A 14,093-nucleotide genomic window follows, 5' to 3' on the forward strand; every position below is an offset into this window, starting at 1 on the left:
CCACCTTCCAGAGTGAGCTCAACCCTATTCCACCTTCCAGAGTGAGCTCAACCCTATTCCACCTTCCAGAGTGAGCTCAGCAGTCATCTTTTCTAGGGAGACTTCCAGATCACTTCGCATTCATTCACTTCTTTTAGAATTAGATCCAAAGTGTTGTGCTCAAGCCAACAATATTGACGTGACCTACCTAAGAGCTTGCTCCCCATGCCCACTCTGAGGCTCTAGACCCAAGGCCCATGGAATCTGCATTCTAAAAGACCCCATTTGCTTCGGATGTACATTAAAGTCTGGGACACAGTGGGGAGAGGGTAATGTGTGGCCACCGCTCCTACTGCACACATTCAGCATCATTTATTCATTTACATTCATTGGACTGTGAATCGATAGCAGCAAGATATTTTTGTTTTATTTTGTTCTGTATCCACTTAAACATGATAGATTCTCCATAAATGTTTATACAATAAATGAGCAAAAAGGAATACAAAGCAAACCCAAAATCTAGTTCATTTTTATAACACTCCACCAATATATAGTCAGACTCAAATGGATAGCACCTAACAACATCGTGATATCAATTACAATATAGAAGTATTAATTGCAAATGATAGATAAAAGTAATTTTTAGGGGAAATTTTTTAAAGCACGGTGTGTAAGTATAAATATCCTAGAAATATAAAATAGCTTTACCCTCATTAATTAGCAAATGAAATTCAGTGCCTCTAAGGATGCTTATCTTTGCTTTATAAAACCCCCAAACTCATTATATATATATAATATCACTAGTTGGGCATGAGCCAACAGCCTCAAAGATGGAAATAAATTACTCTAAAATTTCTATTGTTTTGCGGATGAAACACACATTATGTTACTATTTATCCTTAAGACTGCAGCTGTTGCTGGCTCCGTGTCACTGTTTACTATAATTACTGTCTTCAGATTCCATCCTGACCCATTTACCATAATAGGATATGCCCAGGCCAGAAAGCAGCAGCCCTCATGGATGTTTGCAAAAGTGTTACATAAGGAATCTCTAAATAAAATGAAAGTTCTTTCCTATATCTTAATTCAGACAAAAGTTCTCACCTGGCTGTTTCTCGCCACTCAGCATCCTCACCTTCACGCCAGCAAATCTCGTCCAGTTCTGTGAAAAGGTCATGAGGAATGTGCTCCTCATCATCATCCTCAGTTCCAAGAATAAACTGCACCCGCTGTGATGGGGTGTCTATGGCAAACCAGAGACATGAACTTCATTACCAAGACTTCAAGCTTAAAATGTTCCGTCAGTCACTGCCTTCAATACTACCCCGAAGCTCCCAGCTCCCCAACCACCACAGCAGCACTCATCCGGAGTACAGATTACAATCAAAGGTAGCATTACTTTCAGTGTAGCATCATTTAGGAGCACATTTATAAAATTTAAATATATACATATACTGTAGGAATAAAAAACTATGATCATTGGTTTGGATTACTTATATGTATTACGTGTATTCCTCATATGTGTGTCACTCACCATGACACACACACGTGTCTCTCATCACATATGCTATAGTTTTCTGTAGTATATTCAGATTAAGTTGGGATGAAATTCACCCATACCAAAACATGACTGACTAAATATAATTTCACATATCACATTATTCTATTTAAATTTTAAAGTAATTTGTCATTGACATTTATGTGACATACGGTTTGATACTTTTATGTGACATGATTTTGACACATATATTGATCAATGTAACCAACATTACAATGAGGATACAGTTGTGTGATAGAATAATGTATGTGAACAATTCTATCACACACACACACACACACACACACACACACAAAAACAACCAATCTTTTGTGTGGCATCATACCCTTATATAGAACTTAACCCATAGCACTATGGCTGTGATCTTATTTCTCTAATTTTGCCCTTTCCATAATTTCATATAAATGGAATTATATGTGCTATATAGCCTTCAACATTGACTTTATTCACTTAGCACAATACCCTGGAGATTTTGAGATCTGAAGGTTTATCTGTGTTATTATCATTATTTATCTGTGAATGGTGTCAATAATTCATTCCATTTATTCCTGGGTAATAATCTACAGCAGGAAAGTACTATAGTTCGCTTATTTATTCCTCTGTTGAAGAACATCTCCTCCCCTCCTACCCACCTCAAGTACTGACAGGAAGAGAGCCGCTGTTAAGTGTTCTTACACAGGTTTTTCTGGTGGACATAAATTCTTACTTCTCTCAGGATTACCTAGCGTGGGGTTCCTGGCTGGTGGCATTGTCGGGTAAGCTTTGGGCAAGGTCAGCAGTTCACAACCACCAGCTCTTCCGCTGGAGCAAGATGAGGCTGTCTGCGACGGTAAAGTTTTAGAGTCTTGCAAACCCTACACGGGGTCGCTGGGGCTCAGAAGGGACTCAATGCAGTAGCACATTTGTTACGTAGAGTCAATGGCAGCCCTAGCAATCCGTGCATTACAGAGCAGAACCATTTCCCTGGAGTTTGCTTAGCTGTAATCTCTGCAGAAGCAGATCACCAGGCTTGTCTACCTCAGGGTCAACAAATGGGCTCTTATCACCCACCTTCGGGCAAGGAATCAAGGGCAATGTTTGTTTACCACCAGGGACCGTCATCATATTTAAGTGTATATTTAACTTGACAAGAATCTGACCATTGGTTTTCCAGAGTGATTTTACTATTCTGCATGTCCAGAAGCAATGTAAGCGAGTGCTTGTTGCTCAGCCTCCTCGCCAGCACCTGGAATGATCAGTTGTTTAAGCTATCCTTTGGCATGATATCTCATTGTAGCATACCTCATTACATTGCTCTAATGACCATTCTTGAACATATTTTTGTATATTTGCTGTTATCTAAATATGTTGAAATAATTTGCCCATTTATAATTATGTTGTTTCCTATTGTTCTGTTTTGAGAGTTCTTTATATATTCTAGATACAAATTTAGTATTACAGCTGTTAAATATGTGACTTGCAAATATTTCTCTTTTCTTCACATCTATATCATGTCTTTAGATTCCTTTAAAGTGTGTTCTCCTGCCAGAAGGTGTCTTTGGCTTTAATGAGGCGCAATGGTACAATTTATCTTTCATTCTGTTAAAGATTATGCTTTTGGAGATATTCAGACACTCAGCTTAACTTCAGGTTAAAGATAGTTTCTCATATGTTTTTTAAGTTTTGTAATTTTATATCAAGTCCAATTTTGAGTTAATTTGGTGTAAGATTTGGTTTGCCATTTTTTTTTTTTTAAGATGCTCAATTGGCCTAACATCAGAAATATAGGAATGGATTTGGGGCTTACACTTAATTATATAACATAAACAATTAGTTATTATGAGAAGGTCTTACTTGACACTTGCCTCAGAAACAGATAGCTGAAGATAGGGGTACTAAAGCAAAGTGTGGTGAAGACAGTAGATGGTGCCTGGCTATCAGAAAGAACAGTGTTCGGAAACTTAAAGGCTTGTTGTAGGACAAACGAGACATCTAATTGAGGCATCAACACTAGCATCTGTGATCCTAGGATTGTAAATAATAAAATACAAGTCCAGAGGGGTGAACAGTATTAGAGCTTAAATCCTGAACATAAGTTTTGTAGAAGGCCATTGTGATATGAGCACCCCAAATCTATTTGCAATGTCCTCACATGGTAAGCATCCATGAAGTCCCTCTGCCTCTGGACCAGGGATATGAATAGCCTTGTTATCAGACAGAGTGCATTGTAGGGTGGATTACTGCAGATACAGTTAGGCTAAATGTGACACCTTGTCATTTGATCTCCTTTTTGACCTGCTTTATATTTGTTCCAGTGTGCAATATTTTCTTTCTTTTCAATTGAGGTTTTACTCTGTTTTATATTGTCATTTTTGTTGGCTTTTGGGTTTTGTTTTACGTATATACTTTTCTGTATAAGAAATTCACTAAAGGTAAATCTATAGAGACATGGCAGGGGAGGTCAGGGGGAATTGGTAGCTAACAACAAAGATAACAAGAAAGAAAAATATGTCCTAAAACTCTGATGATGGTTGCACAACTCTTTTAAATATAATTTAGGGCCCCAGGCACTATTCCAATTGGTAGCCAGGCACCATCTGCTTTCTTCACCACACTTTGCTGTAGTACTGTTATCTTCAGTGATCATTTCCTGAAGGTGAATATGGAGCAGGGCTATTATGTAAGAGCTGACTGTCCTTAAGTTGGGGCTAGAATTTAGTGTGAACCCCAAACCCATTCCTGGATCTATGCCTTTATTTGTTTGTTTACTGTAATTTGAGAGCCAATACATATGTCCCATCAATCCATAGTTCCATCATGCTGGGATAGTTAGGTTTAGCATGCCAATTAGACCAATAGGAACACGTGGGCAGAGTTTAATCAGATCGCAGTTTGATTGGAGGACAACCGAAATAAAGACACCTGTCATCCCAACTCCCTCTTGCTCCCTGGTGATCACACCAGAGTGCTGCTGCATTAGCTAATTCTCTGCCTCAACCTCTGAGCTACACTACCCATAGGACAAGCCAACCTGTGATCATGTTGCTAGAGCTGAAGGCTCCTTCGAGATCTGCTTCGCCATGCTGTTGATGTGTACACCGCTTGAGATTGAGGTTGGTGGATCCTGTCACTGTGAGCTCCAGATGCCATTAGGGCCTGCTTCACTAAGCTCCTGAGCTACTGACTATTGCTGACCCACCCTGCTGCCTGCAGCCTGCGGACAGACCATGCCTGCCTTGCCTGAGGGAAGACTTTACTACTTCCTTGACCTTGGACTCAGAGGCCCACCTGAGTTGAAAGAGTTCCAGTATATTAACTATTCCATGAAAATGAGTGTGTGTGCCTGGCTGTGTGTGTGTATAATCATAAGTTAACTGATTTTGCTTATCTAGAGAACCCTACCTAACACACATGTCAAACATAATTGTACAAGTTTTTGCATAATCCTACATATTTTCCAAAACATACTTTCCCTTCCTGGACTTCATGACATCATCTCCCTGTTGTGTCCCCCAGCCCTGTGTATCCCCCTTCCCCAAAAACCTTTGTTATATTTTCTTTCCCTATAGGCTCAACATCCCTGGGTTTCATTTACCAAAAAATAATAAATAACACAGCTTCAAAAGGGTGAGCCCCAATAGCGACACACCTCTGAGAGGTACTCTAAGGCAAATGAGCATAAGCAGACTATAATAGAATGGCCGTCACAGGGTTGCCAGGATAACACATGTCTCAATACAGCATACCAGAAGTTGATGTACCAAGACCTTGTTTGTTCGCCAACTATTGGTACATTGTTCTTGCTACAGCTGTCTTCTTCTACCTCAGACATCGTATGTTTTCCAGCTTAAGTCCTCAGGTTACACGTGTGTCTGGGGTAGCATCCAGTTCACCCAGTGGAGTTCCCATTTGGGTTCTTTTTGGCTCTCATAGATTTTTTTCTAATTTTCTTCAGCTTTATCCTGCACTTACATATGAGCAATTGATGATCACGTCCACAGTCAGACCCTGGACTGGTTTTAGCTGCTGATATTGAACTTCTCCATTGTTTCTTCCCAGAGATGTAGTCAATTTGATTTCCATGTATTCCATCGGGAGAACACCTTTCGTGTTGTTGAAAAAAAAAGTATTTGCTATGAAGAAAGCATTTTCGATGAGCAGATAGGGTTTACAAAATGCTATCATGCACTCTCCAGTCCATTTCTGTCACCACATCCGTCTCTTCCCAATGACTGTTCCTTCCTTTTGTTTCCAACTTCTGCCTTCCAATCTCAAATAATTATTAATGGTCTTGATTACATGTTTGACTGATTTCTGACTGAGTCATTGGTAGAATTCGTTGATTTCTGAATCATTTGCTTGGCGTTGGTGCATAAATTTCAATAATAGTTGAATTGATTTGATTGCCATGAAGGCAGATAGATATAACCCTATTACAGACAGTACTGTACTTCGTGGTTGATTTTTGACAATGAATGCCCAACCATTCCTCCTGCTTGTGTTAATCCCAGCCTAGTAGATAACATAATTTTCTCATTCCAAGTGGCCAATACCAGTCCATTTCAGCTCACTAATACGCAGGTGTAGATCTTTATGCGGTAAATTTCATTTTTGACCACTTCAAGTTTTCCTAGGCTCATACTTCCCACGTTCCAAGTTCTGATCATTAGATTTTTGCAGTCATGTCTCCTTTCTCGTCACCTTGAGGCCTGTCCCCACAGCAAATGAAGATCCCGAAGGCTCCAATCCCACAGGCTCGACTGACTCATGTGGCCATGGTCAACTCCACTCAGAGAAAGCAGCTCCTCCTCAGTCACATTTCAAGTGCCCTTCGACCTGAAGAGCCCATCCTCCATCACTATCTCCAGTAAAACGCCGCTTCAATCCTTCGACCGTCAGTATCTGACAAAGTTTCAAGGATAGGCACAAGGTTTTCTGTGGCTCCTTCCTTAGAAGTGGGAAGCTGAGTAGTTGTTCGTTGTCTATTCTTAATCTGCAAGCTCCTCTGAAACCTGCTTGTTTCAGATGACCCTCCTGGCTTCTGAAATACCAGGGATGTCTCTTCTAGCATCACAGCAACACACATGCTACCACAGTGTGACAAACTGACAGGCAAGTGGTGGTCCTTTCCAATGCACAGACAAAAATCTCCGATGGATAGAGTAGTATAACAGGGGCCAAACTAGACAACTCCCTATGCTAATTAGAAAAGGTTACTAACTCTCCACAAATGGATTAAAAAACCACAAACCTGTCTGAAGAAAGAGGCACTCCCACTGAGCAAAGACTTGGTGCTTTCGAGGGCAATGGGCCAACAGGGGAGGGCTATTCCAGACATAAAAATAACAAACCAAGATTTGTCAAGGGACATTTAAATGTCTGCCAGCCAGAATAGTAGCCACTTGACATATATGGTTATCAAGCATTTTAAATGTGACCAAGTCAAACTCTGATGTGGTATAAGTGTGAAATACACTATTATTGCACTCAATGTAAACAGATTTATTACAATAAATATTTAATAGATCTCATTAATATTTTTATATTGATTGCATGTTAAAATGATGATATTTTGGATATGTTGAAGTAAAATATATTCTAAAATGATTTTACATTTTTCATTTAACTTTTTAAAATGAGATTGCTAAAAATATTTGAAAGACATCCATGGTGGAGTAGTGGTTACACATTAAGCTGCGATCTGCAAGGTCAGCAGTTCAAAACCAACATCTTTCTTTGTTCACCTTAGAAATCCATAGGATAGTTCTCCCCTGTCCTATAGGCTAGCTATGAGTCACCCTCAACTCAATGGCAGTGAGTTTGAGATGCTTCTTGCCTTATATTTCTTTTTGCCAGTTGTGCTCTAGAAACTTAAGTTTATATAAAATTTTCCCTAATAATCATTTGTTGCCCTTTACGTTAAATACCTACCCCTCATCTCTCAAGCTGCTGTACGGTGGTAGTTTTCATATTGCTGCAATGCTGGAAACTAAATCACTAGTATTTCAAATAATAACAAGGTTACCCATGGTGGATAATTTTAAGTGGTGCTTCCACACTAAGACCAACTAGGAAGAAACAAAATGGCCATTGAAAACTGTTATCAACAGCAATGGAGCGCTGTCTGATGTAATGCCAGAGGATGAGGTCCTCAGTTGCATCTCTCTGGGGAAGAGCTACTTTCTCAAAATGGAGTTGGTTTTAATGGCATGAACAGAGCAAAGCTTTGAGACCTTCCTCTGCTGGTGTGGCAGGACTCAAAATAAGAATAAATAGTTGCAGACATCCATTAATAATCGAACATGGTTTGACACAGTGTCTGCAAAAAAGGGCTCAAAGGCAGAAATAATTGCAGGAACGGTGCAGAACTGGGCAGTGATTCGGTCTCTTGTACTATAGGTTAAAATTGATGTGATGGCACCAAATAACAATAAATGTACAAATCATAGTACTACAAAAGTAGCATAGTACTACAAAAGTACTACAAAAGACAAAGCCCTGTCCATTTTGAAGTTTACAATATATTTGTAGATAATGCTAATACATAGAAAATGACTAATTGATGCTACAAATTAAGTACAATTACTTAGCAGGTGGAGGGTTGGCATTCACTTATGAATTATAATAATATTGACCAAACATTATTCATTCCATAATAATATCTATTTCATCAATTTATTGTGATAATTAATTGACTAGTAAGAGAAAATCCTTAGGCTATTTCCTACTAAACAGTAAACACTCAAAGAATGTTAACATTAATCAAATTAGAAAATTGTCTTAAATAAGTCACCATCAAATCAATTCTAGCTTATAGAGAATCGATTGCACCATGGAGCACTGCCCATATGGCTTCCCGTGGTGCAAACAGATGGAAGCAGACCATCATATCTGTCACCATGCAGCAGCTAGTGGGTCAAACAGACAACTGTGGGGTTAGCAGTGTGCCACCTCACGCATAGCAAATGCTACAAAAAATTTAGATTTGCTGTCCCAGGAAAAGCAACATAGTACTCTCCATTTTTTATTGAATTAGAATTGAGGAGAATGTGAACTTATATTTCTCTTCCAGTGAGACAGAATTTTAACTCTATTATACCTTAATCCATAAACATCTTATAATAAGAATCATGCTATGGTTTATTACATTACTTGTATTTCAAGAATATTTATATATATAATCAAACTGTCTTCCTTTCACCCAACAATTATACCTAGCATATTATTCTTCTGACTTTTCCTTCTGGGTCCCTGTAGTAGTTACATAGTTCAAGTCAACTTGATAAATAGAGTGAAGGGGTGGGGTTTAGCCTTTCAATCAGGTCACAGACTGATTGATGCCTCCTAGTGGACATGGCCTTCTCATGAGGATTCTGGGAATATCTTCTCTTTTTCCTTGGAGGCAGACCACACACTGTCTCTGCTACACATTCCTGTTCACAAGCCCTATGGAGCTATGCTGACGGTAGCCAGAGCCCTGGAGATGTGTCCACTGACATTGGTTCCACAAGAATTTCCACCCACCGGCCAGTGATCTTCCTGCCTTTGGCATCCTTGCAGATGTTGCATGAGTCTTAAGAGGAATTCAGGGGCTAATATTGGACATATCATGTAATATCAAATTTATGGACTTGATCTGGACTGGCCGGGGTGTTTTATTGATGCATAATTACTTCTTGATATAAATTTCTCTCACACATATCTCTCGAGTGTCTCTGAATTTGTTTCTCTAGTCTACCCAGACTAACACATTATGGTATCAGGAGTGGATATTAGAGAAACAAATCATCAAGATGGAAAGCAGATGCTTGTTTGACCTCTGCCTCATGGTAGTTTTCTTCTTTGGCTAGTCAAAGGTCAGATATGGTCATGCAGATTACTGGGCTGTTTTCTGGAAAGACTATGGGATGTATAAGTTTTGATTATTTCCTTTGCTTCTTGTCTTTGGTTATTCCTGTTTGAACTGGTGAAAATGAATATGATTAATGTATATATTTGAGCTCAGGGGGCAAAAGTGCCTGTGGAATTTCTCAGAGACCATGCTACTTAGTGAAAATAGCTGACATGGCTTGATGCAGCCAAGGTCCTAAGAGCATGTTTTGTATCAATGGAATAGTTTAGATAAGGATTAAGATAAGATGAGGAAACAACTGTTCAAAGAATTGAGTTTAGGATCTAGTGGCCAGGTTTATACTATTGTCTTCTGCCTATTGTTACTGATACAATGATTGATAGAATGATGATTGGAAAGTAAAAATAGAGAGTTTATAAGCCTACATGGGTTAGGACACCTCTGCAAAGAAGGCTCCAAAAGGCCCCACCCATTGCTTTGGAATACTCAGGACATTTGCATTTAAAGAGACTTGCCTGGGGGACTTTTGACAGACTGGAGAAGAAAAAGGAACCTCTGACTTTTTGAATGTTGAACTAGTGGTTTGCACCTGAAGCTGGAAATATCTGGAACCATGAATGAACTCTCTTATCTAGGACTGAACATTATAGGGAGCCTGCGGGCAGCCTGAAATGCTTGCTAGGTGACCACCTGGATCCACTATGTTGAGTGGAAGTGAAGCAAGAAGGAGAGGGGCTGAGGCTGGCCAATGACACCTGTGAACCTGGTTCACAGGGACTAGAAGAGAAGATTAGAGAAGGTTGGCTGGTCTGAAGTTCATAACCTAGCCCAAGCAGAATTTGTGACAGGGGCCATGGTCAAAAGGCAAGGCAGCCAATGAACACACTGGTGAGGCTAAGTAAAGTGGCCAACATAGAGTTGACAAAACCTGACCAGATAAAGATAAAATCTTTGAACCTGTGAATTGGTGTATATTGCTACTGGCTTAATGGATGTCCTATCCTGACTTGTTTGTTTATGGATGCAAACTCACAAGGTGCCAACTGGAATGAAGATTCTTAACATCAAAGAACATGCTTGACTTCTCAGAGCACTGGGTTGATAAAAATGGACAGTACAGAATTGTATACCCCCAACGGGGAGGGTAAAGGCATGAAGTGGCTGGCTTACAAACTTTCATGGGTGGTATAACATGTTGATAGGATTATAGGTTAACTACAATTGTTAGGTATAGAATATTTTTGTTTTGTTCATTTATAGAATATTATGTTTAAATGAACTGACACATTCTGAGTTATATGTATTTTAGTTTTATCCTGTTAGGTACAGATATAACTTTATTATTGTTTGGTTTAAAAATTATGTATGGCTAAAGAGTTGTGTAAAATTGTCATGTTGACAAGGGGTGGTCTGTGATAGTTATATAATTTCATGTCAGCTTGATAAATAGAGTGAAAGGGTGGAGTTAAGCCTGTCAATCAGGTCACAGCCTATTGATGCCTCCTGTGCCCTTCTCATGAGGATTCCTTTTCCTTGTTTCTGGAGTCTCCCCGTACTCACACAGTCCCCTTTATTAGATTTATTGAGTTTCTAAGGGCTCCAAGGGTCTCACTCTGTATTTCATTTTTGCTGATTTCATCTTTGCTCTTGGTTTTACATTCTATTTATATGCCTATGACACCTAAATCTAAGCATCATTGTCCGATAAACATTGATTTAATTAAAAATATTGATTGCATATGTAACTACTTTCATAGAACAAAAAATAAGGTAAGAAATTTTCTTTCTTGACAGTCTTATTACATTTAGAAAACGTAAAATAATCAACAAAAATGTCACTTGCTCTAGTGAGACTTTTGGCATCCATTTGGGATGCAGAAAGCTGGAAAGAGCTTGGTGCCCACTCTTATAAACACACACACACACACACACAAACACACACACAGCAACACAATTTGCAAATTCAAAAGTTTTCTAAAACCATCTGAGATTTGAATTCACAAGACAACCAACTAACACATCAGCACTTGCTTTTCTGGATGGCTCTGAACAATAGCTACAAGTGTCACGTAAAACGTAAAAGAAGGGCAAGATTATAGAGAATTTCTCTAAGACACAACACAAAAGGAATCTCTAAAGCTGAGGAGAATGCCAATGTTGAGGAACGAACTATGAAAAACAAACCCACATTCTAAACACAGGATAATGCTAGAGGAACTTTAAGCCTATGGTACACTAAGGGTAACTATAACCACAATAGAGAGAAATAGGTAAATATAAAAATTTACTTGGCAATGTTACACTTATCTATCAGTGATTAATGCAACATAGAGGAAATAATTAACACTATAGAAAATATAGTGCCTGATGATGCAGTGAGTTAACTAAGTGAAAGATCAATAATTCAAAATCATCAACTATTTCAGATGGGGATTGTCTTCTCAGGAAAGATTCATAGTTTCAGAAGCCCCAGGGAGCAGCTCTGCTTTGTCCTACTGGGTTGCTATCAGATGGAATTAAGTACATTAAGATAGGGATATACTATCAATATACTTTTCCTATTTGCATACATAGAATAACCTACACAAAGCAGTAACATTCGTTCCCTTAAAATAAATGGAACAATTACCAAAGCAAATCATGTAGCAAATCTTGACACATTTAAAAGAACAGAAATTGTGCAAGATATATTCTCTTTCCAAAAGAAATAAACTAGATATCAGTAGCAGAAAGATAATAGGAAATAGCCAAATATTTGCAAATTAAGCAACACATTTTTCAATAAATAGGCTGTGATTCAAAGAAGAAGTTAAAAGGTAAAATTAAACATACTTTGAAGTAAATGAAAATACAGCTTATCAAAATTTAAGGATGCAGCTAAAGAAGCACCCACACTTAAACTTATAGCCTGAAAAGAAGAAAGGTCTTAATTGAGCAACATAAGCTTCTTTTTTTTTTCATAAGCTTCTTCTTAAGACATTAAAAAAGAAAGAGCAAATTAAAGTCAAAGCAAGCAAAATGAAGTAATAAAGTTAAGAACAGTTATTAATAAAGAAAAAGAACAGATAGAATGAGAAAGCCAACAACTTTGAAAATGTTAATAAAACTGATAAAGCTCTAGTCAGACTAACCAAAAAAAAAGAACAGAAGAAAAAAGTACACATTATCCACTCTGGAATGAAATAGTGATCGCCCTTCCAGACCCCACAGAAATGTAAAACACTATCAGTGAACGTTACACATATTGCCAGGACTCAGTGCTGATTCGATAACAGCTAAAAACAGCATAAAACTCTAAGATCTCCCATTGGACAATTTGGATCAATTTCTTAAAATACATAAATCTCTAAAATTCACCCAAAGAGAAATCATCTAAATAGTCCTAGATCTATTAAAGAAATTTCATTCATAGTTTAAAACCTTCTCCCAAACAAAAATTGAAACCACAAATATTAACACTGGCAAACAGTGCTTAGGAAGGAATAAGATCAATTCTACACAAGTTCTTCCAGAAGGTGAAACGAGAGGAAGCAGTCACTAAATGTTCCAAAGACAGCACAAGAACTCTACGTACAGTTTATGAATATAAATGCAAATATTCTCAAGAAAATATTAACAATTCAAAACCAGGAACTAGTTATATAAATATAAATAGATGAAAGAGATAGGACAAGTCCAAGTGCTATTTGTCTGGGAAATGTTGATTAAAATGAGAAAACAAATCAATATAATTATTGACATGTTAACAGCCTAAGGGGAAAAAACCACATGATCATCTCAAAATATGTTTTTTTAAAAATGACAAAATACAACAGGTATTCTTGATTTAAAACAAAACAGAATCTTATTGAACTAATAATAGAAGAAAATTCCTTAACCCAATAAGGAATTTTCCAAAATCCTACAACAAACATACTTAGGAATGAAAGACTGACGTCCCCAATAAAATGATTAAAAAAGAAAAAAGAAAGACTGAATGCTTTCCCCTGAATTCGTGAACAGTGAAGGCAATGAAGTGCTTGTCAGTGCAATAAGGCAAGAAAAACACATAAAAGTAATTAGACGAGAAATAAAACTATCCCATTCAAAGATGATATGATACTCTACATAGAAAATCCCAAAGAATTCATCAATCAGCTTTAGCACTAATGTTGAAGTTCAATAAAGTCACAAATACATCAAAAACCAAAACCAAACTCGCTGCCATTGCGTCTCTGCTGACTCAGGCCATGGAAGGGCAGACTGCCCCGTGAGTGTAATTCTTCACAGGAGCAGAAGCTCTTCCTCCTGAGGACTGGCTGGTGGCTTTGAACTACAGGCCTTGAGAATCGAAGCCGAGCGCATAACCACTACGCACCACGGACACTGACTCTATTGACTCTGTTTCTATATATTGTAATTATTATACATCACTCGCAAAAATACAAAATAGTACAGACATTCTGAAATGTGTGTACCAGGTTCTTTAATAAGAAATATTCACTTACTATGTGACCCAGTGATCGTATTCTTGGTATTTACCCAAGAGAAATGAAAACTTATATACACTGGAAACCACCATGCTATTCTTTTTTAAAATCATTGTATACACTGGAAACCACCATGCTATTATTTTTTAAAATCATTGTATTAGGGGCTCATACAACTCTTACCACAATCCATACATACATCAATTGTGTAAAGAACATTTGTACATTCATTACCCTCATCATTCTCAAAACATTT

The 14,093-nt window shown here is 37.9% G+C and overlaps 1 protein-coding gene across 1 annotated transcript in view; it reads right to left on the reverse strand.

Moving 5' to 3' along the window:
- Positions 1-1,079: 1,079 nt before the first annotated feature.
- The window catches only part of LOC123522575 (sodium-driven chloride bicarbonate exchanger-like), a 174,323-nt gene continuing 161,309 nt past the window's right edge, over positions 1,080-14,093 (reverse strand). Inside the window, exon 4 of the mRNA XM_045298079.1 lies at positions 1,080-1,222. Within this exon, the coding sequence (XP_045154014.1) occupies positions 1,080-1,222 (143 nt within the window). The remainder of the gene's footprint in view (positions 1,223-14,093) is intronic.

The sequence above is a fragment of the Echinops telfairi genome, unplaced genomic scaffold, assembly GCF_000313985.2.
Source record: "Echinops telfairi isolate 266 unplaced genomic scaffold, ASM31398v2 ScPeMD7_4;HRSCAF=17, whole genome shotgun sequence".
NCBI classification, from domain to species: Eukaryota; Metazoa; Chordata; class Mammalia; order Afrosoricida; family Tenrecidae; genus Echinops; species Echinops telfairi.